This window comes from Neomonachus schauinslandi, chromosome 2 (assembly GCF_002201575.2).
Source record: "Neomonachus schauinslandi chromosome 2, ASM220157v2, whole genome shotgun sequence".
NCBI lineage: Eukaryota > Metazoa > Chordata > Mammalia > Carnivora > Phocidae > Neomonachus > Neomonachus schauinslandi.
This window is the reverse complement of record NC_058404.1, coordinates 6,482,195-6,504,499: the sequence shown is the minus strand read 5'-3', so window position 1 is coordinate 6,504,499 and position 22,305 is coordinate 6,482,195. Positions and strand designations below refer to the sequence as shown.

The window sequence follows — 22,305 nt, the reverse complement described above, 5'->3', positions numbered from 1 at the left end:
TATGCCCCCTCACCCCTCATTCCCACTTTCTGCTTGTCCCCTCCCTCCTCAGTCCCACTTCCTGTGTCCCCTCACCCCTCATTTCCACTTCTCCTGTGTCCTCCCCCACCATTCCCACTTCCTGCTTGTACCCTCCCCCCCCCCGCAGTCCCACTTCCTGCGCCCCCTCACCCCTCATTCCCACCAGTTCCTTTGCATGGCCTTACCCCTCATCCTCACTTGCATGTGAGCTGCTTGTTCCCACTGAATTAGTCAGTGAAGATGTGCATCTTAAGTGCCTTGTGTGAATGAGAGCCACTGCAGCTCTGAAAAAGAGGTGGTGGTGTGCTACTCAGCATATACTACCTCTTAAAAAGCACTCGTTGATGTAAACATCTGACCCCTAAAGATGAAGCAAAGTGAGTCAGCCATTTCATGGTGGCTCAAAGTGATGCTGGGCCCCTCACCCCATTGAAAGAGAAGTATCTCCTGAAAGGATTTTTTTCCCCCTTTAAGTTGTGAGTAAAAATTCAAGCATGCAGAAGAAAAAGTCAATTCTGAATGACATGCTTTTTATAACTCATGGCAGGAGAGTGAAAGGGGATAGGAATTTTCCACTAGCTTCCATTGGAATAGACATGCATGCAAGGCAGTAGGGTTAGGGAGAAGGGGCAGACCTCCAGAACTGAAACTAATTATGGGAAAATGATTCAAGTCCCTTGTACTTTTACCACAAACATTTGGAGAATCACACTGAAAAGTTACTTCCCAAATTGCTTTGGTGTTCAAGAAAATTTGGCTTTTCTACATGTTATAAAACTAGTTCGACTTTGAACAAGTGAGGATGGCAAGCATGCAAACTATAAATTACATGCAAAAGTGGACCACCTTACTTTTGTAAAACTGGCACATACTCTGTCCTTCCGCTACCCCACCAAACTCACATCAGCCCGAGGCAACCACTGCTATCCCCCAGAACATACATCTGAAGCTCTAAGAGTGTCCCTCTACAGCACACTATGCTTATAAAAGCTGTCAGCCTGAAAGCAGACGCGGTGCCAAACAAGCTGGCGAGAAACCGGGCTGTTTTTCTTAATGGTTTCGGAACTTAGGAATATTCAAGTATGTGTCTTCAGGAAGATCTTACATAATTACCAGTTCTTTTTGATTTACTGATTTTCTAATCAACACTTCAAATCCTAGAGATCGCAGTTAAAGACAACAGATGGATTGAGGGAAAGGAGGAGAGGAGGTAGATTGAGTATACACTGTACTAAATGCAGGAGTCTATAAAGATGTTCTAAGACTTAAGTTAACACCAGTGATTTAGCAGTGGGATATACTGGCCAGCTAGGCATCACTCAGCTTCTCAAACTTTGGAATCAAACTGGACACTGCCACCCTCATTTCGAGTTTCATGCCGATTGTCATGCAATACTTGCCTTTTGCAGCAGGGACCACCAAAAACCCGGCTTTGCACAGGGACAGAATCTAACAGCGCTGAAACTGTGAGCTACTTTTCTTCTCTGATACTAATTCTTCTAGATGGCTGGCAGCCATCTCCCGTGGCTCCTATGGGTTTGCTGCAGGGACCCAGGGTGCCCTGGCAAACCGCCTGGGAACGGTGCTAATTTCTTCCACTTAATTTTTATGCTAACATAGCTCAGTGGGTATTTATATGCCTGTTTTACCAATGAGAAACCTGAGGTTAAAAAAAGTTGACTTGGTAGCTAGTACGTAGTCGAGATAGTATTCATACACAGGTGTGTCTGAGTCTCAGAATCTATGCTGGAATGACAAGTCCACAATCACAATAGCTTCAAGAATCACAACCTCTTCCCCACCTTCATCCAACAGAAACAAAGCCACTTTATTTAGGTTTTTTTTATCAGGTTGCTCAAGCAAGAACTACTTGAATTGGTAAAACTCAAAATATGATCAAATTCAATGGACTAATTCATGGATTTCACTTTTCTCGGAGTAATTCTGTTTTCATTCCAATGGGCAATGGGTAGCACAAGTATTCAGAGAATAAATCATTTTCTCCCTACACTTGAAGGCACTGAACTCCAACAAAATGCAACCCATGACTCAGACATTTATTTATTTATTATTTATTTTTAGACTAATGGGAACTGCATGAATTCTTTCTTGGTCTTCCAAGAGCAAATGCCTTTTATGCTTGATCCGGAAAGAATTGAGTTTCGGAATGTGAAATCACTAATTTACCTAACTGAATACTTTTAACCCTCTTTGGGCAGCTGAAACAGTTTAATCTATAGCTCTCTGCAGTTGCTGTGAAATCACTTTTTCAAAGTTCATTTCTTTAGGCGGTATTTAGGAACAAGCAGATGAAAGCTGCAGAAAGAGGTAAATAAAATCACTCATAGCAACTAGGGTCATGGTGTCACAGCAAAATTCATCAAACATTTCATTTCTACTATTCTTACCTTTAAAAAAAAAAAAACTCTTTCTTGAGGTCTAAAACACAGAAAGTGTATAAAGTATACAATTCTTAAATCGATAGATTTGTGAACTTTTAAAATATGAATTTAGTCAGGCAACCACCTCTGAGATTAAGATACAAAATATTTCTAGCACCTCAGAAGTTTCCCTCCTGTTCCTTCCCAGTTAATAACCTCGCCTGCACCACCACCAGCCCCCTACTCCCAACATCTCCCACCCAGAAATCATTATTCTGACTTCGGTCACCATCAGTAAATTTGGTCTATTCTTGAATGTGACATAAATGGGATCATGTAGTAAGTATTCTTTGGTGTGTGGCTTCTTTTGTTCCATGATGCCTGTGACAGCATTTAATTTTAGCAGTAACCTATGTTATTTTTAAAAGTTAAATTGCAGTATATTAGCACATCAAATCCATCCCCAAGGAGCAAAATTTAGAAATCAAAATAATCATTCTATTGTGAGAAAGCAACTGGTGGAAAGTGTTCATTAAAGAACGTTCTTTAGCCCTTTTCAATCTGGTACCATACAATTGGCCACAAAACATATCTCAAGTCCTCCTGATTTGGACATCAACAGATTTTATATATAGCAAGTCAATATGTATGTCAGTATGCAAAGTATAACTCTATATGCCATATCTGTGTCTTCGTCCAAATGGATCCCTTCTTACACTGAAAATTTTTTTTTTTTTTTAAAGATTTTATTTATTTATTTGAGACAGAGAGAATGAGAGACAGAGAGCATGAGAGGGAGGAGGGTCAGAGGGAGAAGCAGACTCCCTGCCGAGCAGGGAGCCCGATGCGGGACTCGATCCCGGGACTCCAGGATCATGACCTGAGCCGAAGGCAGTCGCTTAACCAACTGAGCCACCCAGGCGCCCCTTACACTGAAATTTTATGCAAAAATTACTTTAGGATAAGTTAGTAATTCTATAGAAACAGAACAGTGTGCATTTAAACTCCATATGAATCAGTAGCACCTTCATTTTAATGGCCAATTTTGTGTATCTAGTCTTACTTAACCATTGGAGAGAAAGCGACTCCCCCAATATATGAATGGCATGCCCCTGAAACAAAAGATTGAAATAAACTCCCTCTAAAAATGAATCAGAAACATCATCCCCAGAACTGGTATTTTGTAAAGAGAAGTTTGATACAACATGTATTTTTTAGGAGGATACTCTCTTATTTCAGGTCAGGAGGCCTTGGAAAACATAATTAGAAGCTCACTGATTTGTCCAAAGTCATAATCACTATTTGCAGTTCCCAGCTGAGACTCTGTTCTCGTGAAGTCAAACTATAGCCATCCCCAGAGCACTGTGTGTGTGGCTTTTGGAACAGTTTCCCTGGACTGCGAGCCACAGACAGAAGTGGAATGTGCTTAGAGCTCTTGTATGGCCTTCCAAAGTGAACAGCAGTCCCACTTGGCTGTCAACATTTCAGAGGTGAACAGTAAATACTTTGAAACATAATATACTTCTTATCAAATTTCAGATCAAGAAATGAAGATGAGTTAAAATTAGTTAAAAAAAAAAAAAAGCCATACTATTCTGTCTTGCCACATAATTTGGGCACTGAAAATTGTTTTGCTTTTGCTGCACTGTTTCTGATTAGAAAAAAATTCTACTGTTGATCAGGTTTTAAAATAAGTTGTTAACATGCTTAAAAATGCATTGCAGCTTTAAAAATTAATGTACAGCTTTAAAGATTAACAGAGCCTAATTAAACAAATAATTTCTATTCTCTAATGTGAGTTAAAAAAAAAAAAGAAGATTGATCCCTTTGCTTCTGCAAAGCCCACGTAAGTACAATTTCTTAAAGTATGTGCACACAGGCCACTGAATCATGTGAATAAATAGGAAAATATGAAAAATAGATAGCTTTAAACACTTGTGAGAATGAAGACTGAACCAGAGGTCAAATTAGAGGCAATCTAATATTAGACTTGAGAAGAGGTACACTTTCCCTCCTAAATGGCTCAGAAAAGTATGAACTTCAGCTGTTATAAACTCATAAAATTAAAAAAGCTGCAGCTACAGCTTTATGAAAATGAGACGAACACACTTGCCTAAATATTTCCCAGGATTATTACTGCAGCAACTAGTGTTTGTGGTTTGGGTGGCTTTGTTCAGCTTCAGTGTGTGATGCGGACTGAAGCTCACACAGCCCTCCCCCACCGTACACAGGACACTGTCACACTGTGCTCCCAGAAATGTCGAATCAGCTGAAGAGAGGATACAGAAGTATACTGTATCCCTTTATCCTAATCCACAGTAGAGGAGACAGAATGATGTTCTGGCAAGAGAATATGAACAGGTCAGAAGAGAGCTATCGGCCATACTGGGAAAATAACCGCAGAAGTACATTTTGCTGACAGTGGATCAGTGGTACATCATACACAGAAGGTGGGATACTTCATCGCTAAATGCTCATATAAATTAATCCAATGTACTCTGAGAGTCTTCCAAGGTTATCCCCCAAATTCTCTCCACCTTTGGGTTTGCTAGCCACAGGAGGTAAAGCAGCAAAGCTTGGCTGGAGGTCTGCTCTGATGTGCAGCACTCAGCAGGGCGCCCAAGGCCCAATGCTGAGACTCCCCAAGCATGCCCATCTGCATTCCCAAATCCCCCTCCCTCCCTTTCTGTGAAAGAAACAACACAGGCTTCCTGCCTCCTTATAAAAGAACGAGTTTGCCTTGAAAGTATCTTCAGGACAAAAATCATTTAAATTCTTTTAGCCTTTTCTCTCCTTTCTGGGCCATCTAGTTTAGTAATTGTGACGGTGTACATTTATTTCATGTGAAAAAGAAAAGAAAGGGAAAAAAAAAAAGCCTGCTCCATAGACGATCACACTGTCCCTAGAAATCTCCGCAGGATTTCAGCAAAGCCATAGGAATACAGAAAGAGACAGCAGAAAAAGAGCAGATAAAAGATGGAAACAAGCTTTGGGATCCGAATATTTCATCACAGCATTGAAAAAGCAACCCTGTTAACACCCGGTGGCACAGTTTTTTATATAGTGCCGTGGAGTGCCGTGGAGGGTGCTGGACCCGGCTGTGGGCCACCAGGGTATTAATCTTCACTCGGCTACGAGCTTGCACTGGTGATCCAGGTCCTGGTACCTTCATTCAGAAAATGAGAGAGTTCAACAATATCACTGATTTCTAAAGCCTTTTTTCCCCTCAGCTTTGGACAGTTTATCATGCTACAGAGGAGTGAAAATGGATGGATATATCTGTATCTATCTATTTCCATCTCCACACATGAGGACATACGTGTGTTTATAAATATGCATATGTCTATGAATATACACGTTTCAAAGGTACTATCTGCCATAGAAAGACACTAAAGTAATTTACTCACTTTATTTTTTCTCTCGGTGCACCTTAGTTTTAGAAAGGCAAGAACATGGTGGTTTCATTAAAAGAGAAATCTCCAGTTGTATTGTAGCCTAAATGCATCAATCTCATTCCCAGGATTTCAACTGCTCCCATTTGTAATAATTGAAAATTCAGTTTATTTTATAAAGAGAATAGTTTTCTCTTCCCTTTCTATCTCTGTAGGAAGCGTCACTACCACCTCCTAAGCTGAGAACAAAATACCCCAAGAACTAGAGCAATGCAAAAGTCTGCAGAATGTCTAACGTGTAGACAGTATTTGTGAGGTTGAAAGTGAAGTTCTCCTCAGTCTCTTTAGCTGCTCCAACCTTGTCAGGCTCCTGGGTTCCGCGGATGGCACTCTGTGCCTGGGTTTCTGGTCTCCAGCCACACCCCCCTCTCCAGCATCAGAAAGAGTCAATGTCGGAATGGCTGCTTTCCTGGCAGCTCTCCTCTGCAGCACCCCATGAGCAGGAACAAGGTCCCCACTGCACCGAATTGCTGGTGCCAGGCCCTTCCCACCAGGGGTCCCCTGCAACACGGGTCTCGTGTCACTCCAGTGAAGCCTCCTCCTCTGTCACAGCAGACCCTGGTCCATGACACTGTGGGTAGCAGGCACATGAGTGCTCTGGCCTCAGCTTTCTCCTCTGGAAACTAGGCCAGTAGCACCACCCTGCTGTCTCCGGGAACACCTCCTCCAGCCGCTCCCAGGCCTCCCGGTGGCCAGCATCACAGACTGGGGCTCCCTGCAGCCCCCCACGCTGGCTGAGGATGCTGGTGCAGCCTCCCCAGAGCTCCTGCAAGCAGACCTCAGGTGTGGGAGAGCGGATGCCCTCGAGACTATCCCTGCCCAAAGGGACGGAGCCTTCCCTTTCTCACCACAGGTGGAGGGTTCGGTGCTGAAACACATTTCCTACAGCTCCTCAGAAGGTTTTGTGGGATTTTTCACTGGTCGCCGCCACAGCGGTGGCCAACCAAGTCCACACGTTTGAACCAGCCTCAGCCTCCCTTCTTCCCTGGCCTGTCTTCCACGGCTGCTCCCTGGGACCACTTCCTAAATAAACTTCCTGCCACATGCCTTTGTCTCCGGCTCTGGTTTGGGGGAAACCCAAGCTAAGGCACTAGGAGAATCAAGTGAAATTACTATATTAACTAATTAATAAAGATATATTTAATATATACAGAAATATAAGATATACATAATATAATATATAATATTTATATATTCATACATAAAGAAGTTAATAGGTATAAAATCATTTTGCAGTTGTAAATTGCTATTACCACTCTTGCTTTATATAAACATATACATCACCTTATAATATCTGCTGCATTTATGTGCTCCCTGCCTCAGGAGTATCTATAAAGTGTTGTGAGCCAGAGCACTAGTAAATAAATGGATAAATATATATGTACCTTAAGAACCCTCTAAAAAGTCACGCATATGTAAAATGTGACACCTTTTCCCATATGAAATGCCCAAACTCAATTATGTTACTATATACCAGCCTCATTATATTTAAGCTAGTGTATATTTAAAATGACTGCCATTGATGGAAGAAACAGCCATTTTATCAGTAGGAAATGACTGGAATGCTTGAGGGGAAAAATACACTTTCTCCTTGGATTCTGGAGCGATGGTAAGGGAAACACACAATGAGGCCAAGAGATGGAGTTTATGGGATGAAGACCCCCAATTAAATAACAAAGAGAGAGAAGTAGTTACATTCACAAATAAAAGCAAAGAAATACAGCTTGAGGAAGCACAGATATGCTGGTATTCAAATTATTTAAAATTTTATCAGTCACAGGAGGAGGGGGGCAAGCTATTAGCTTTAGCAAGGCACCAACTGGTGCCTGCAACTCTGTTCCTGATCATGTTTTCAAGTTTATAGTCCTCAACAAGCACACTTTCAGTCTCTTTATGACCAGTGAAAAGAGGAAAGGGGTTATCTAGACACAGTATCAGATAACAAAAAGTCACTCATAAATTATTAATAGAAAAAAATTGAAAAGGTAGAGCAGAACAAATTAGTTAATAGGACTGGCTGTGGAGAGAAAGGGCGAAAATTACAGACAGTCAATGGAAGGCACATGGCTTTGGTATGGACTGTTCTAGGCTGGATAAATTCAACTAGAGAATCAATATAAAGAGGCAACGGAGGAACTTTCCAGCTGACGGGGCATTTGAACATTATCTCCAATGTATGGGCAACATATTTGCCCACCGACTACTGCAAGTGTTTCAGAGGACAAAGATGTGCTTGAGTCATGCATCTCTCAGCCCTTCCCTCTTTAACCTCTGCATCTCTCCTTAAATACTGCTGAGTACATAACTGTTTAGGAAGTAAAATCTCTAGATTAAAACACACACACACACACACACACACACACAAACTTTATAAGGAGCGGGAGGAAAGCCTATTCTGCCACTTTTTTGTCTGAAAACCTCAGGAGATGTTTCAGTTTTTTCATGACAGGGAACCAAGAACATTAGGTCAAAAGCTTTCCAAACAGAAAATCCCTGGATTTAATAATCTTGCCTCCAAGTTTTCAAGCTAATTTTAAGAGCACATGCTTTGCGTGTTGTTACTAGGGGGTGTGGCTGAAGAAGGGCTACAGATGTCCATATCCCGAGCAAACAAGAACATAAATCTATAGTTGTAGGAGATTAAAAAATCAATGAAACAAGTACAAAATGGTTTTTTGGGATATCAAAAGGCAACACAAGAGTGCAGTGGAGATCTCTGAGGAGGGCATGCAATGGGGTAGGGTGTAACTGCAGAAGGGGGAAAGGGATCCAGGCCGAGGGAGATGGCAGACAAAGGCGGGAGGTCTGAAGCAGCCTAAGGGGTCTGGCACAGCCAGGAGGAAGGTGCACAGAGGAAACTAGGCTGGGAGATTCGAGAGATCAGAAGGAGTATGTGCTGCCAAGCGAGGGAATCTGCACTTCATCTTACAGGCACAACCACGAGGGAGTAATGTGAGTTGCAGAGCGACCATAGCACTCGGGGTGGGGTTGCCGGAGCACAGTTAGGGGCTGTGTGAGAATCCAGAAGACAGAAGATGGTAGACACTGGGCAGGAAGAAGGGATCAAGTCAGGAGGAATTACTGAGGTAGAAAAAAAACATCCTTTTTGGGGACCTGTGTGGGCAAGAGAGAACAGTTATAGTAACTTGTTTCTAAATTGCAATGCTAGAGATAAAATGTTTCCAGTGAAGCCTCCCACAATTTGTTAATTTCCCAGGGAAGTTAGAGCATTCAGAGGACAAAAACTAATTAATTGAAAGGTATCAGGGCACTGAGCTCTATTTAAAATAGAAAGGATCTCTCAACCAGGACTATATAGTTGGTACAGGACCAAGATCAAAATCTTGAAGTCGGGGATAGTTTTCGTACACTCTCTCTGTTTTCCTTTCCCCAGCCAATTTCAAGATTACTTTCCTTTTGGTTGAAAAAAATGATGATAATCTTGGTGAGATGAACGATAGCAAGGGAAGCATTTTAATATGTAATCAATCTGCCATAGTTACCTTGCAAACAGACTTATTTTTCCTGTCAAATTTAATCATTCCAAATGTTGGAGAAGTAATCAAAACCTTCAGGACATATTTCACATTAACAATATATATATATCTTTATGTATGTTAAAATAGTTTACTCTGGTTGCCTGAACTTCAATGCATTGCCAACTTTTCTGAAAGGCTATGTTTAGAGTGCATTCTTTTTTAGCAAATCAAACCAATACTGAGCAACAATCCATGCAACTACAATGACAGTGATAGCCTTGAACTGTTCCTTGAATTTGGATAATTCACTTGAACTCTAAGGAAAGAGAAACAGCTTAAGGACTTTCAGTGCTTAGACCAATAATTTAAGAAGGGGCAAAATGAATGTCCACACCATCCTTTCAAACTGTAATGGGGACCTTTTGCGGGGGGGAGGGGGGAGAGGGCACTTAGCCTCACAAATCAGAATCAGTGCATAATCATCTTCTGACATGAAGGCAATGTCAAACATTCCTGCCAAATATGAGTGTGCGAAGCCACCCGTGTGAAATGAGGAAGAACCCCATCTCCTCCCTGGGGAGGTTCAAGTATCTTGGAACTGTTTTGAGAAGAGCAGCTAACTGCAGATGGCAAAGACAGAAACAGCTGTCCAAGGAGGGGGAGCGTGACACTGCCAACGGAGCTGGGGAGATCCTACCTATCTCACATCTTGCCTTGAATGAAGACTTCCTTATAGTAGAAGGGAACTGCACTGGGCAGATTTCTATATTGCTCGGTTTCAGTTCCAGGCAATAAAAACAAGTGATACTAAACAGAAATACATTCCAGAGCAATAAACTAGAAAGAAGGAAAAGGCAGGAGTAGGGTGGCGTGGCGCCCGGGCTGAACTACCACGCCAGTCCCAGCGCACCCGCCTAAGATCCGGGGCGCCTGGAGTCCCTGGAAAGAGCGAAAAGAGGAGCAGGAACATCTGCAGCACGCAGCAAACATTAACTACGGTTACTGTGGCTGTTCTTGCTGCTATTGCTTCTGGGACTAAATATGTTCTTCTTTGTTGCTGAAGAGTACTCAGCTGTCACAGCACCCATTTCTCTTAAAATCTTATTTTCACTGCTTCAAGTGTGAGGGCACAAATCTTTTTGAGAATCAACACAAAAACGTCTACTTCTTGATATTTCTGTTTCTGTCCCACTTTCCTCCCCAAGACTTCAATTAGATACTGGATCAGTAGCATACAGAATTTTACTTCATTTAGTTGTATATACTGTATATAGATACTAGCCGCATACATACTATGCATATAAGATCTATACATACCCGGGCAGCACATGTGTACATGTATCTGTAACTTATTTCCATGTAAAACACTGACCACACCCACACATACATGTACTCCATCCTCCTGGAAAGCTGAAAAACAGTGACTTGAAAGTATTTTCTTTTCTATTGTTTTCAAGCTTAGAAAAAATTATGGCAATAAAGTTAAAATTTTTTACTTTTAAAAATTGGGTCTTTTATGTCTTTTAAAGTGCTTGAGACTAATTTTAAATGGAAAGTTGACTTTAAAATGTCAAATTATAAATAAGTTTCTCATGTGTCCCGGCGGTTGTAACCACATTTGACTCAGTAGTTCTAGAATGGGCTGGGGGAAGACTGAAGGACCCATTTTCCTCCTCTAGTAAAATGATTTAGAGCGACAAAGGACTGAATCATTTTTATATAGTTAAGTACTAAAATCAATAAGAGGATTAAGACCTTTATTTATGCTAGTTTATAAATTATTACTTTAGAGTATGGACTTAAACCAAACTCCAGCTTGAATATATCTTGAATGAGTCCAAACTTCCCGGAATAAGTCTTTCTAAATATTATCTTTGCTGGGTGTTAAGAGTAACTAGGACAACTCCTCTGGATGACTTATACAGCTTTAACTTTAACCTCAAAAATTCTATTACTCCCATGGTGATGAGAGAGTGAAAGAGAGAATGTGTGTGTGTGAGTGTGTGAACGAGAGAGAGACAGAGGGAAAGAAAGGAGAAATAAACTTCTGAGTTCTTATAAATTGTTTAAATCATAAAAGTTAAATTTTAAAAAAGCAGGGGAGGGGAAGAAGAATACATTAAGAAAAGACCAGGCACTAAAAAGCTTGAGCTAGTTATCATCAGCTAGTTAATACAGGCTTAACAAGGGTTTCAGTCTTCCAATTTTATGAAGTCTATACTAGAGGTATTTCTTGGACTGCCAAGAAATAGCACATGATTTCATTTTTGACAGTGGTATAATCTATTTTTATTCATATGGAGAAGGAAAGGCTTCGACTATAAGATTTTACAAGAGATCAGAGCTGCAGGAATTGTCAGGATGATGCTATCTGATCTGCCCATTGACAGGGGAGAACCAGGGAGTGACCATTAACCCTCAGATAAGTAGCAAGGAGGGAGATGAGAAGCACACAGGGGTAGGGACAGAGTCAATGGCAAGCAAGAAATGGAGGCAGTAAACCCAGAGTTCTAATACCAACCTTGAGACTTATTATACCACCCAAGACACAGTTTATAAAAACTGCGCCAACAAAGAAGCCCTTGAACTCTAGGGGAGAAACTCCACCATTCCTATTTCTCACTTTGACAGGCAGAAATACAGAACTGCTTCGTAGTTAAGATTTTAGGAGAAACGATGTTTGATGACTGGCTCTATGAATGGTTTCTGTGCAGAGAATTACAAGTTTTAAGGAAAGGCATTATAAGCAGTTTTATAGTCATCTTTCAGGTATTCAATTTAATCTAAAAAATTCTGAGTTATAACTATGAGGAAAAAATAAGGTTTTCTGTCCTTGTGAACTTGTAGTTTGGGTTAAGAATAGAATTGTGGCTCCTATCATTGGATTACCATGAAAAACAAAGAAGAAAGGAAATTACATTTTACGTATCCAAAGTTATGCATACACACAATGACTGTAAAAGCATAGCTTAGTTAATCCTTCAAACATTTCTCTGACCAATCAGAAACTCTATTCTATACAGGGGGACACTGGGCACCCCTAAAGTTAAGCAACATCCCTAGAGTCAAAGAAAAATAAGAGAGCAGGTGTCCATAGCCCAAAGCGCACATGCTCTTTCCCACACGCCTGGATACCCTACATTTATACTTAGTTGTATGATTTTACTGTCAGAGATAATAGGTATCTGTACCTATAGCAGTGACATGAGCTTCTTCACTCTCTTGTGCCGAAGCTAATGTTAAAATGAGTTGGCATGCCCACATACCTGGCATGTGGAGCGATAAAGTCCTAGTGTAGGATTACACATTTGCCTGGTATCAGGAATAAGGAATTTGTGAAAAACGCACACACGTTAGGAAAAACTTACTAGGTCTAATGTGTGCTGAACAAGGTAAGAGGCAAGTGGGGGGGCGCTGCAGAACGTGAAACTGAGGGGGTGATGCTGTGAATCACGGGGTAATCCAATGGCGAGCCTTTCCTCATGCTCTATCTTACACAGTCTTCTCCAGTCTCTATTTCAAGAAACCATAAGTCTGGTATGTGGGAGAAATAGTAATGCTTCTTAATACCAAATTGTCCTTTCCTGCCTAACGAGGACAGAGCTGCAGCTGGACAGAATGCCTGCTGACGGCACCCCCCTCTGCCCACCTCTGAGTGGGGGCCTCACCGCCTCCCATGCCGGCCACAGCGTGGGCTTCTAGGGGTGGCTGTCTCCTACACATGATGGGACCAAGCTGCTGGTTTTAAGTCAACATAAAACCACACTGCAGGGCGTCTGGGTGGCTCAGTTGGTTAAGCGACTGCCTTCGGCTCAGGTCGTGATCCTGGAGTTCCGGGATTGGGTCCCGCATCGGGCTCCCTGCTCGGCGGGGAGTCTGCTTCTCCCTCTGACCCTCCCCCCTCTCATGCTCTATCTCATTCTCTCTCTCAAATAAATAAATAAAATCTTAAAAAAAAAAAAAACCACACTGCATTGTACTACTAGCGATAAAAACACAGCAAGATTAGAGCAAGGCATGGGTCTTCTAACACATTTTTTTTTTTTAAAGGAAAAGGGAAAATACTTAGGAATGAGGTTTCTGACCATTTGACTGATGACTGTCTTTCTGACACATGTTCTTTTCTAGCTTGAGAATTACATCCAGGACAACATGAAGAGAGAAATGGTAGAGATGCAACAGAATGCGGTACAGAACCAGACCGCTGTGATGATAGAAATAGGAACAAACCTACTCAATCAAACAGCAGAGCAAACACGGAAGTTAACAGATGTTGAAGCACAAGTAAGTAATGGAACAGAAAACATGTAACGGTCCAGCTAGATTAGTGACTAGCAAGAAATCAGGATGCATGGTTACCTAATTAAATAGTGGAAAAATGAAGAAAGCTCGACGGTAGCAGGAGAAAAAATTGATACGAAAATAAGAATTTGCGGTTAGATAAGAATCTAAAATCAGTAAATACATTTTCATCTTTTTTTTTTCTTAAAGATTTATTTATTTATTTTAGAGAGTGGGGTGGCAGGGGAGGGGCGGGGGGGAGGGAGAGAGAATCCCAAGCAGATTCCCCACCGAGTGTGAAGCCAGACATGGGGCTCGATCCCACGACCCTGAGATCCTGACCTGAGCTGAAATCAAGATTTGGACGCTCAACTGACTGAGCCGCCCACGTGTCCCCATTCTCATCTTTAATACTGAGGTTAAATTACATTTTTTCTAACGACATGTGAATCATTTCATATGATGCATACTCAGCAACTACAAGATAAATGCTCCTCTGCCTCACTGGGTATCTTTTGGACTCTGGATAAGTCCTTAACTTTTTTTGTGCATTTGAGAAATGAAAGGCACTGAAGAGAGTGCAAGGAACTTTGTTCTTCAATCTAACTTTTAAGATAAAACCAAATCTTAAAGAACTGTGAAAACAATTTGTGGTATGAGTTCATAGACAAAGCAGCAAAGAGTTCACACGCAGCAGCCGCTGCGGTAGAGGGCTTACCCATCCGCAGAAGGCTTCGAGTCCCCTGATGGCTCTAGTCCCGCCATTAGCCGGGGGAGCGAATCTGAGCAAGGCACTCAGCTCTTGGGGGCCTCGGCGGGTTTAACTATAAAGCGAGGGCTGGGTCTTACAACTGGCTGCTAAGTGCCCTTTTAGCTTTCAGATTTTACGAGCTGCTGATTAATAGCAGTAGGAGACAGGAATATGAAAATAACAAAAGAATAACACCAAGACATTAAACATCAAAACACTGAAACAAAATTAATCGAGTCATGCCAAATGACACACAACGTGTGACTGAGTAAGAATAGTCCGGGGGTGGGGGTGGGGGGGCACCTGGGTGACTCAGTCGGTTGGGCATTTGACTTCGGCTCAGTTCATGATCTCAGGGTCCTGGGATCCAGCCCTGCCTGGGGGGTGAGGGGGCGGTTACTGCTCAGTGGGGTCTGCTTTTCCCTTTCCCTCTGCCCCTCCCTCCACTCATGCTCTCTCTGTCTCTCTCTCAAATAAATAAAATCTTTAAAAAAAAAAAAAAAAAAAAGAATAGTCTGGTGGGGAAAAAAGGACTATTGGTGGAATTTATTAAGATGCTCCCAGTTCAAGTCTCTTCATTGGTGAATCTGCTTTCTGGTTCCTAACCCTGGATTTTTTATAGGCTTATAAAGTTAGTACCTTCCTACTCTGAGTTGTAAGTAATGCTTTAATAAAAAAGAGGGAGAGGAAGAAAGAGAGAGAGAAGATTTAATAGTAAATAATTTCTATAATGTATATTCCTATATGCTACTTCAGCTAAAAGAAATGCCAGACATCAACAGAAGGGGATATGAGGTAAGAGAAATGATAAGCCTCTCAACTGAAATAAGATCACGTCTAGAATGGTACAGTTATTCTTTCATTGTCCCCCTAAGCACTGTTGGATAAAGTAGGGAAAACAGTAGGAAAGTGGTTGGAGAATAAAAGATTTTTATCTGAGACAGAATAAGAAGTACTTCTTTACCAAATCTTTCCACAATATTAGAACAATGTAGGAAAAATATAACTATAGTACACGGTGGATCACAAGATATGAAAATTGTAATCTCAAGAGGTGATAAAAGATACAAATTTTAAAGTAAATGTATCAATATATCCATAGTTAATTATTAAAATAAATTATTGATGTTTAAGCCACATCCCCCACCTTTTGATAGCAAAACTAGTGGGAAATCAAGCTCATCCAAAAAAATGTCTGGAGAGTATAACAGTTCTTATATTTTCAGACAATGGTAATCAAGTGTAAGACATAAAGCAATGCTGTAAACTGTTATTACGTCCTGTGTAAGGCAGGCTTTCTAGCTTTCATTTAACTTTTGTTGGGTCACACGACTTCTTTAAAAAAAATCTATTGTGAAACTAGATATCATATGATCTGTGATAACAGGAAAACTGGAAGGTGACTGGAAAGAAAACAGCCTTTAATGTCCAGCTAAACACATTAAAATGGCTGAACCTAAGCAAGGACATCAAGGGACCGAATTATGCACTAAATCTACTGTGTGAAATGGGTTTAAATCCAAACATAAAATTTTCTGATTAGAAGATTCTTGTAGCCTGTCAGAGCGAGAGGCTATTCAACTGGACAATGAGGGATAGGTGGAGGTCTGATACCTTAAGAGACAACAGACAACCACCTGACCTGGATAATTTAGATAGTCACCTACAGCTGGAGGCCTCTGGGAAAAGTGATGGAAAACATCACCATTGATCCTGGGTCAGTTTGGACCTATATGCCATCCTCCCCACCTCTGGCCCGTTGTGCTCATTTTATAGCCCTTAGGAGTTGAATAAAAGACCCCAGTTTCCAGTTCATTTTAGCAATAACCAACACAGAGTATTTGGGCCCAAAGAATATGTAGGCCAAATCTATAGTCCAGGTGTTAATATTAAAACCCAACCTTTCTGCTGGCCAATGCCTTCACTCATTCATAAGACTATTCATGGTATGAACTCATCCTGCTTTGACTAAGGACAGGACTATCCCTAAAGCTGCCCAGTGGGACCTGGCCAAGCCTTTTATGAATGACACAGACCCTGAGCAAACAATGGTTCTTTCAAGGACCCTTATTCCTGGGCAACAATTCTGCCTTACACTTACACGTGATGTCACGTCCTGAATAACCATGACCCAGAGGATGTGAGTAACGGACTCTTCCTGCTAGAAGGCAGCCAAACGCCAAAGAATTCATCCTTAAATTTGTTAGAACACAACGGGAACAGCGATATTGCATATGGCATATGCCAGAGAGGCCCACAGAGTAAAACTGAGCTCCCACTTCATAGCGATGTATTATTGTTTCTTAATTGGTCAATATGATTTTTAAAATTAAAAGAGAGAGAGAGAGAGAGAGAAATGGAAAAAAAAAAAAAAAAGGCTAAACAAGTGAATACAAACTAGGAAATGCCGGGCTAAAAATGAGCTACGGTTTTATAGAATGGAAGCATGTGACTTCTAATCATGTCGTCTACTGATAAATAAGAGAACAACATTTTGTTTTGAGCGGAAGCAAAACCTTTTTCATTTATCAACAACTTCTGATGTATTAAATATGACCATTTTATACTCCAACTTGTCTCACTGTGTGAAAAGAAATGCTAAAATATGGCAGAACAAGAAGAACAGCATTATATTTGACACAAATACCACTGTCCAGAACTATTAAACACTTTCCAAAAAAAGACACGGTGGGGGAAAAAAACACATCCTGATGCAATCCAGGACTTCAAGCCTTTTCTGAAAATGAAGAATATGCCAAAATAAGATACTTGGGTAAATAAAAAAAAATGCTTTCGTTATGTTTTCCTATAATTTAGCTGACTTAATTAAAAGGAAGTTATATGTAACTTTAAACATGACAAATATGAATTTTATTTTGTTACATTTAGGTATTAAATCAGACAACAAGACTTGAACTTCAGCTTCTGGAACATTCCCTTTCCACCAACAAACTGGAAAAACAGATTTTGGATCAGACCAGTGAAATAAACAAATTGCAAGATAAGAACAGGTAATAAAAACACAAAAAAATGATAATTCAGAATTGCACACTTTCTAGATCTGAAAGCCTATTCTTCATGTGACTATTAATTATAAGCATGGCTTCCAAAATGACATATTTCTTAATGTGTAGTATCAGGATCCAACACCTCGTGAAGGAAAGGTAGGGAGAGGGTTTGGGAAGAAATATGGAAGTAACCATGTCTTCTAATCCAGTCTTCAATTTTTTTCATTCTTCGGCCCCTTAAAGATTCTCTTCCAGTGATTCCCCAAACTCTGCCTCTAATACTGCACATTTTAATCCACGACAAAAGACTGCCATTGTCATAGAGTAAAAGTAACACTGGCCTAGACATTAATAATTCCTTTGCCTCTGGGAACTTCGTTGTTTCCAATGCAGAATGATCCACAGCTGGAAAACTACACTTCTACTGTAAACAGTGCACATTTCATGATACATTGTTACTCCTAAAACATATGATAAAGTAAAAACAGAAGTTAATAATAAATATAATATTGATGTTTAAACAAGGTCTAGAAAAATCCCAAGAAAACCAATACAGAAACAAACTTGGGGTGATCAGTGGGGATTGTTTTCAAAGGTTTATTGCAGTCGGGGACATATAAGGATAATTGTGCTTATTAACCTGTTTCTAACCAAGACTTGTCTACATGACAGGGAGAATGGCTAGACAACAATGTACTCTATTTCACAGCTACTTAATTTCAATTACATAATTCTTTATTCTTAAGCAAAAGTGATGATGAACTTAATGTCTTACAATCATTCTTTCCTGTTAATCAGGAACTCAGCTGAAATAATTCTTTCTGTTCTTTGGGTAACAAGTTTAACTCATTATTGATTTAGGGTTTTGAAAAGCAAACAGATTTTTTAATTTTTATTTTTTTGCAAATACATTTTTTAATTCTTTCTTTAGTGTTTCAATTTTTTTTCTTTTGCAAATAAATAAAAGTTTGAGACCAATAATTGAGATACAACAATCCCTTCTATTTCATTTTCTTAAAATGGTCTTATTTAATAACGTTCTCTTATTTAATGATGTTGCAGTAATGGGAAGATATGGGAGCTGAATGATACTCTAGGTGCTTGCCAGAGCAATACTGTCCAGGCTATGTCCAGTTTGTTGAACGCAGCCTGGTATTGAACACTGTCCCCTCCTTACGTTTCTAATTCTGTATGCTAAAACACTAATACCATCAGTTAAGTATGTCAGTTATGTCACCCGGGTATCAACTTTGTAAATATTTGCCAAATCATATTGCCTTTTGCCTAGAGAAGTGCAAATCTGATTTCCGAATTCAGACACACTGTTTAATGTTTTTTACTTACTACAAGTAAACTTTGTTATACACAGTCAGCTGGGATTGCTTTGAAAGACAATCAACAACTTTCCCTACAGATCTTTTGATCATCCATGATTTGGTAAAATTTCTTTGTATGTTAAAGCTTTACAATGTATAAAACAGTAATTCCAACCATCCCATAGCTTGTTGTATTTTCTGATTATTCTTGTATATGGGATCCTTCACATTTTTTTTTCACTTAAATCTTTCACATTTTCCCCCAGTTTAATCGACATTGACACACTTTTTCGGTACTTTGAACCTACTTTCACATGACACTAAATTTAAACAACACATTTCCTCCATAAAAGCACCTTGTCAAACACCCACCTAACAAACTATAATTTTAGGTGACTTAACAACAGCAAAGCACCACGACTTGGACTGCAAACATCTCACTCAGAATGGGGTTGTACGCGGACTGTTTCTGAATGACCTGCCAAAGCACAGATCCTGAGAGGGATAGCTTGTTATCAGCGGAATTGTCATAAAAACTATATGTAACAAATCCATACCTGCAGGAAGAGTTATCTTTTTAGCAGCTGCAGAAATCACAATCTCTTGTATCACAAATATGAAATGAAGTGACAATAATAAGATTTCCATCAATGAGTGTAAATCAATAAAAATAAGAAAACTGTGCAGATGATTTTCCATCTTTCACTGAGTTTGACATGCTGTTTTCAGGTGTCTTATATTTTGACTAACCTAGGATTTTATTTGTGAGAACATCATCACAATTATCTATAAATGTTTTGCACATGTGACAAACCATACCTTTAAATTACTTTCAGTATTTCCCCCGAAGTGCAACTGTTTTCATTACAAATAGTTGCAAATGAAGTCAAAGTACTTATTAGGGTCAATGTTTTTCTGAGAATTGCCACTATCCCATTTTTAGGTTCACCAGCTGAAGGTGAAAATTACTATGTGATTTTCATCTTATCATTCTTTTTTTTTTTCCTTCTAAAAATAAATGATTCATTTATGGGCTACTTGTACCAGTTCAATTAAACTGTGATTATTGTTGTGGTGACTACTGTTACTGAAAAGTGCTGCCACTGTTACTGTCCCCTTCTGAAGAGCTTTGGTATTTTTTAAAATATTTTTTTAATTAAAAAAAAAAATCTATCCCCCAGTAACCCCATCCCCCCACCCACCTCCCCTCCAGCAACCCTCAGTTTGTTTCCTAGAGTTAAGAGTCATGGTTTGTCTCCCAAGCCTTGGTATTTTTGCCCACACAGGACACTTCCCCACACTTCTCATCTGCCCATGAGCTATGTTAACAGAAAGATAAGCTATAGCTAAGTCCAACTTCTATGCTGATGATCGAATCGATTCTCCTATCAGAAGATCAGATACTCTGCTGAAGTGTGAGCTGTCAGACAATGTGTGTATTCCTCATGCTGCTCTATCTCCTTTCTTCCACCCCCCACCACCCTCGGCCATGGCATTTGTGGCAATGTGCCAAGTCCTTGCTATGAATTTACACTCTATTTTCATCTACTTTATCCTGTTTAACTTTATCCTATTTAACTTTCTCTCATTTAAAAACTGATGATTGTCACTCATTAAATGGATTTCCCAAGCCAGTAATGGGTCCCAATCTGCATTTTGCAAAATAGTGCCCTAGATTATGATCTGAGACTCCTTGCAGCTTTAAATGCAATGCTCTGTGCTTCTGTAATTCATTACACAGTGCTGGCTCTCAGAGCCAGTGTGATTTGGGGTGACCTGATGCTGGGCTAAATTCTTCAATCCAGGCTTGTCTTTTACCTTAATATTAACTACTTTAGATCAAGATGCAACTGCCCTCTGGAGCTATACTGATAATAGGTTTTGGAGAGACTTTTTTTTTTTTAAATAAATATCCACCCAGGAGTGTTCACAAGAGTGTGATGGGACCATAGGATCGTCCCAAATTTATTTTATGCCTCCTCACAGAATATTAAAGACAACAAGAAACAACTGGATAACAAATTTCAGCAATGTCATTTTGAAGGCAGTATAGATTAGTAACTTAAAAATGCCCCATTTATTTTATGTTAATTGTCTAGGTCAAGCATCACAGCAACACTTCCAACGCATATTGCCTGAATGCTGATGGTACCAGAAAATGATTTTAGGGCAAAAACGGAAAAACTGTATGCATTTATTTTTAGGTTAACTTCTGCCTACAATAAGTCATCTTGGTTTTTAAATTAATAAAAGGGATAGACAATTAAAAAGTAAGTTGGCTAATATCAAGAAAAATAATAAGAAATAACAGTTTAAAAATAATGTGATAACACTCATGAAAGTGGAATGCAAATAAATGCATTACAGTAAGTGATTATTTTTTGACTTGGCATACTGACCGAATACTTGCTGTCATATACTGATCTGCAATGATAAATTTAAGAGCTGCAGTTGAGTTTCTAATAATTATTAAAACTGATCGTTAAAGCTTATAGGTAAGACCTACCATGGGTAGTCAGTTTCTTGGCTGAGTCATGTTGCTTGCAGGGTTAAAGATGCAGAAAATCTGAGTTTCCCCAAAAAGGCACAGCAGGCTTACAGATTATTTGAACTAGAAGGGACCTCAGAGATCATCCGCTAGTCTACTGCCTGTTTTCAATATTTATTTCCACAGGTGAATATTCACTTAGGTAGACATGCACCTGAGATCCAGAGTAGGGACGGCCAGGTAACACAGGGAGTCATGCACAGACATGAGGCTCTCAGCCTGGGCTTTCTGCTCACCTCTCCACCCGCCCCCATGCGCTCCCAACATCGAGGCTGCCTTCTTGGTGCATAATTCCATGGTCCCTACAGCAAAACCACGGTCTTCAAATGCACTCCATGTGATAACTTCTAATTGCGGACCTTACATTTTTGCCAGGGTATTTTAGCCTCACATCTATGTCATACTTATTTATCTAACGTTCTCGGCAAGTTTGAGAGCTTCTTCAGGGCTGTGGCAACACCTTCACTCTGTGTGGACAGAGTGTCTTAGAGAAGCAGAAATTCAATAAACATAAAAGATGATATAAGAATTATGAAACTGACTTGATGTCCATAAAGCAATCACTAAACTAACCATTATTTCCCTTTACAAGTTTCCTGGAAAAGAAAGTACTAGACATGGAAGACAAGCATATAGTTCAACTACGGTCAATAAAAGAAGAGAAAGATCAGCTACAGGTGTTAGTATCCAAGCAAAATTCCATCATTGAAGAACTAGAAAAACAACTGGTGACCGCCACAGTGAATAATTCGGTTCTCCAAAAGCAGCAACATGATCTGATGGAGACAGTTCATAATTTATTGACTATGATATCAACGTCAAACTGTAAGTCAAGTTTACATATCATTTTTTCCGTCAGTTTTAACTGCCATTATTTTGTAAGTGAAACTCTCAAAATTCCAAAAAATTCTCATCTTTCTGAAAAGGACTATTTCTCTTACATGTTTCCTATGAAAGCTTTACAGGGTCTCATCACAGAACCAATTAAAAAAGGAGGAAGTAACTCCACTTCCAGTTATTTACCTAAAGAATACAAAAGCACTAACCCAAAAAGATATATGCACCCCT

The 22,305-nt window shown here is 39.9% G+C and overlaps 2 protein-coding genes across 5 annotated transcripts in view; one reads left to right on the top strand and one right to left on the bottom strand.

The window, feature by feature from the left end:
- The window catches only part of MCPH1 (microcephalin 1), a 250,386-nt gene that overhangs the window by 88,715 nt on the left and 139,366 nt on the right, over window positions 1-22,305 (bottom strand). The window lies entirely within an intron of this gene.
- ANGPT2 (angiopoietin 2) overlaps window positions 1-22,305 on the top strand; it is a 54,269-nt gene that overhangs the window by 15,661 nt on the left and 16,303 nt on the right. For 2 of the 4 annotated variants that reach the window (XM_044911541.1, XM_044911545.1), the window contains exons 2-4: window positions 13,462-13,617; window positions 17,255-17,376; window positions 21,830-22,062. In XM_044911541.1, coding sequence (XP_044767476.1) covers window positions 13,462-13,617; window positions 17,255-17,376; window positions 21,830-22,062 — 511 coding nt within the window. The remainder of the gene's footprint in view (window positions 1-13,461; window positions 13,618-17,254; window positions 17,377-21,829; window positions 22,063-22,305) is intronic. The other 2 variants (XM_044911553.1, XM_044911552.1) reach the window with 1 other exon arrangement.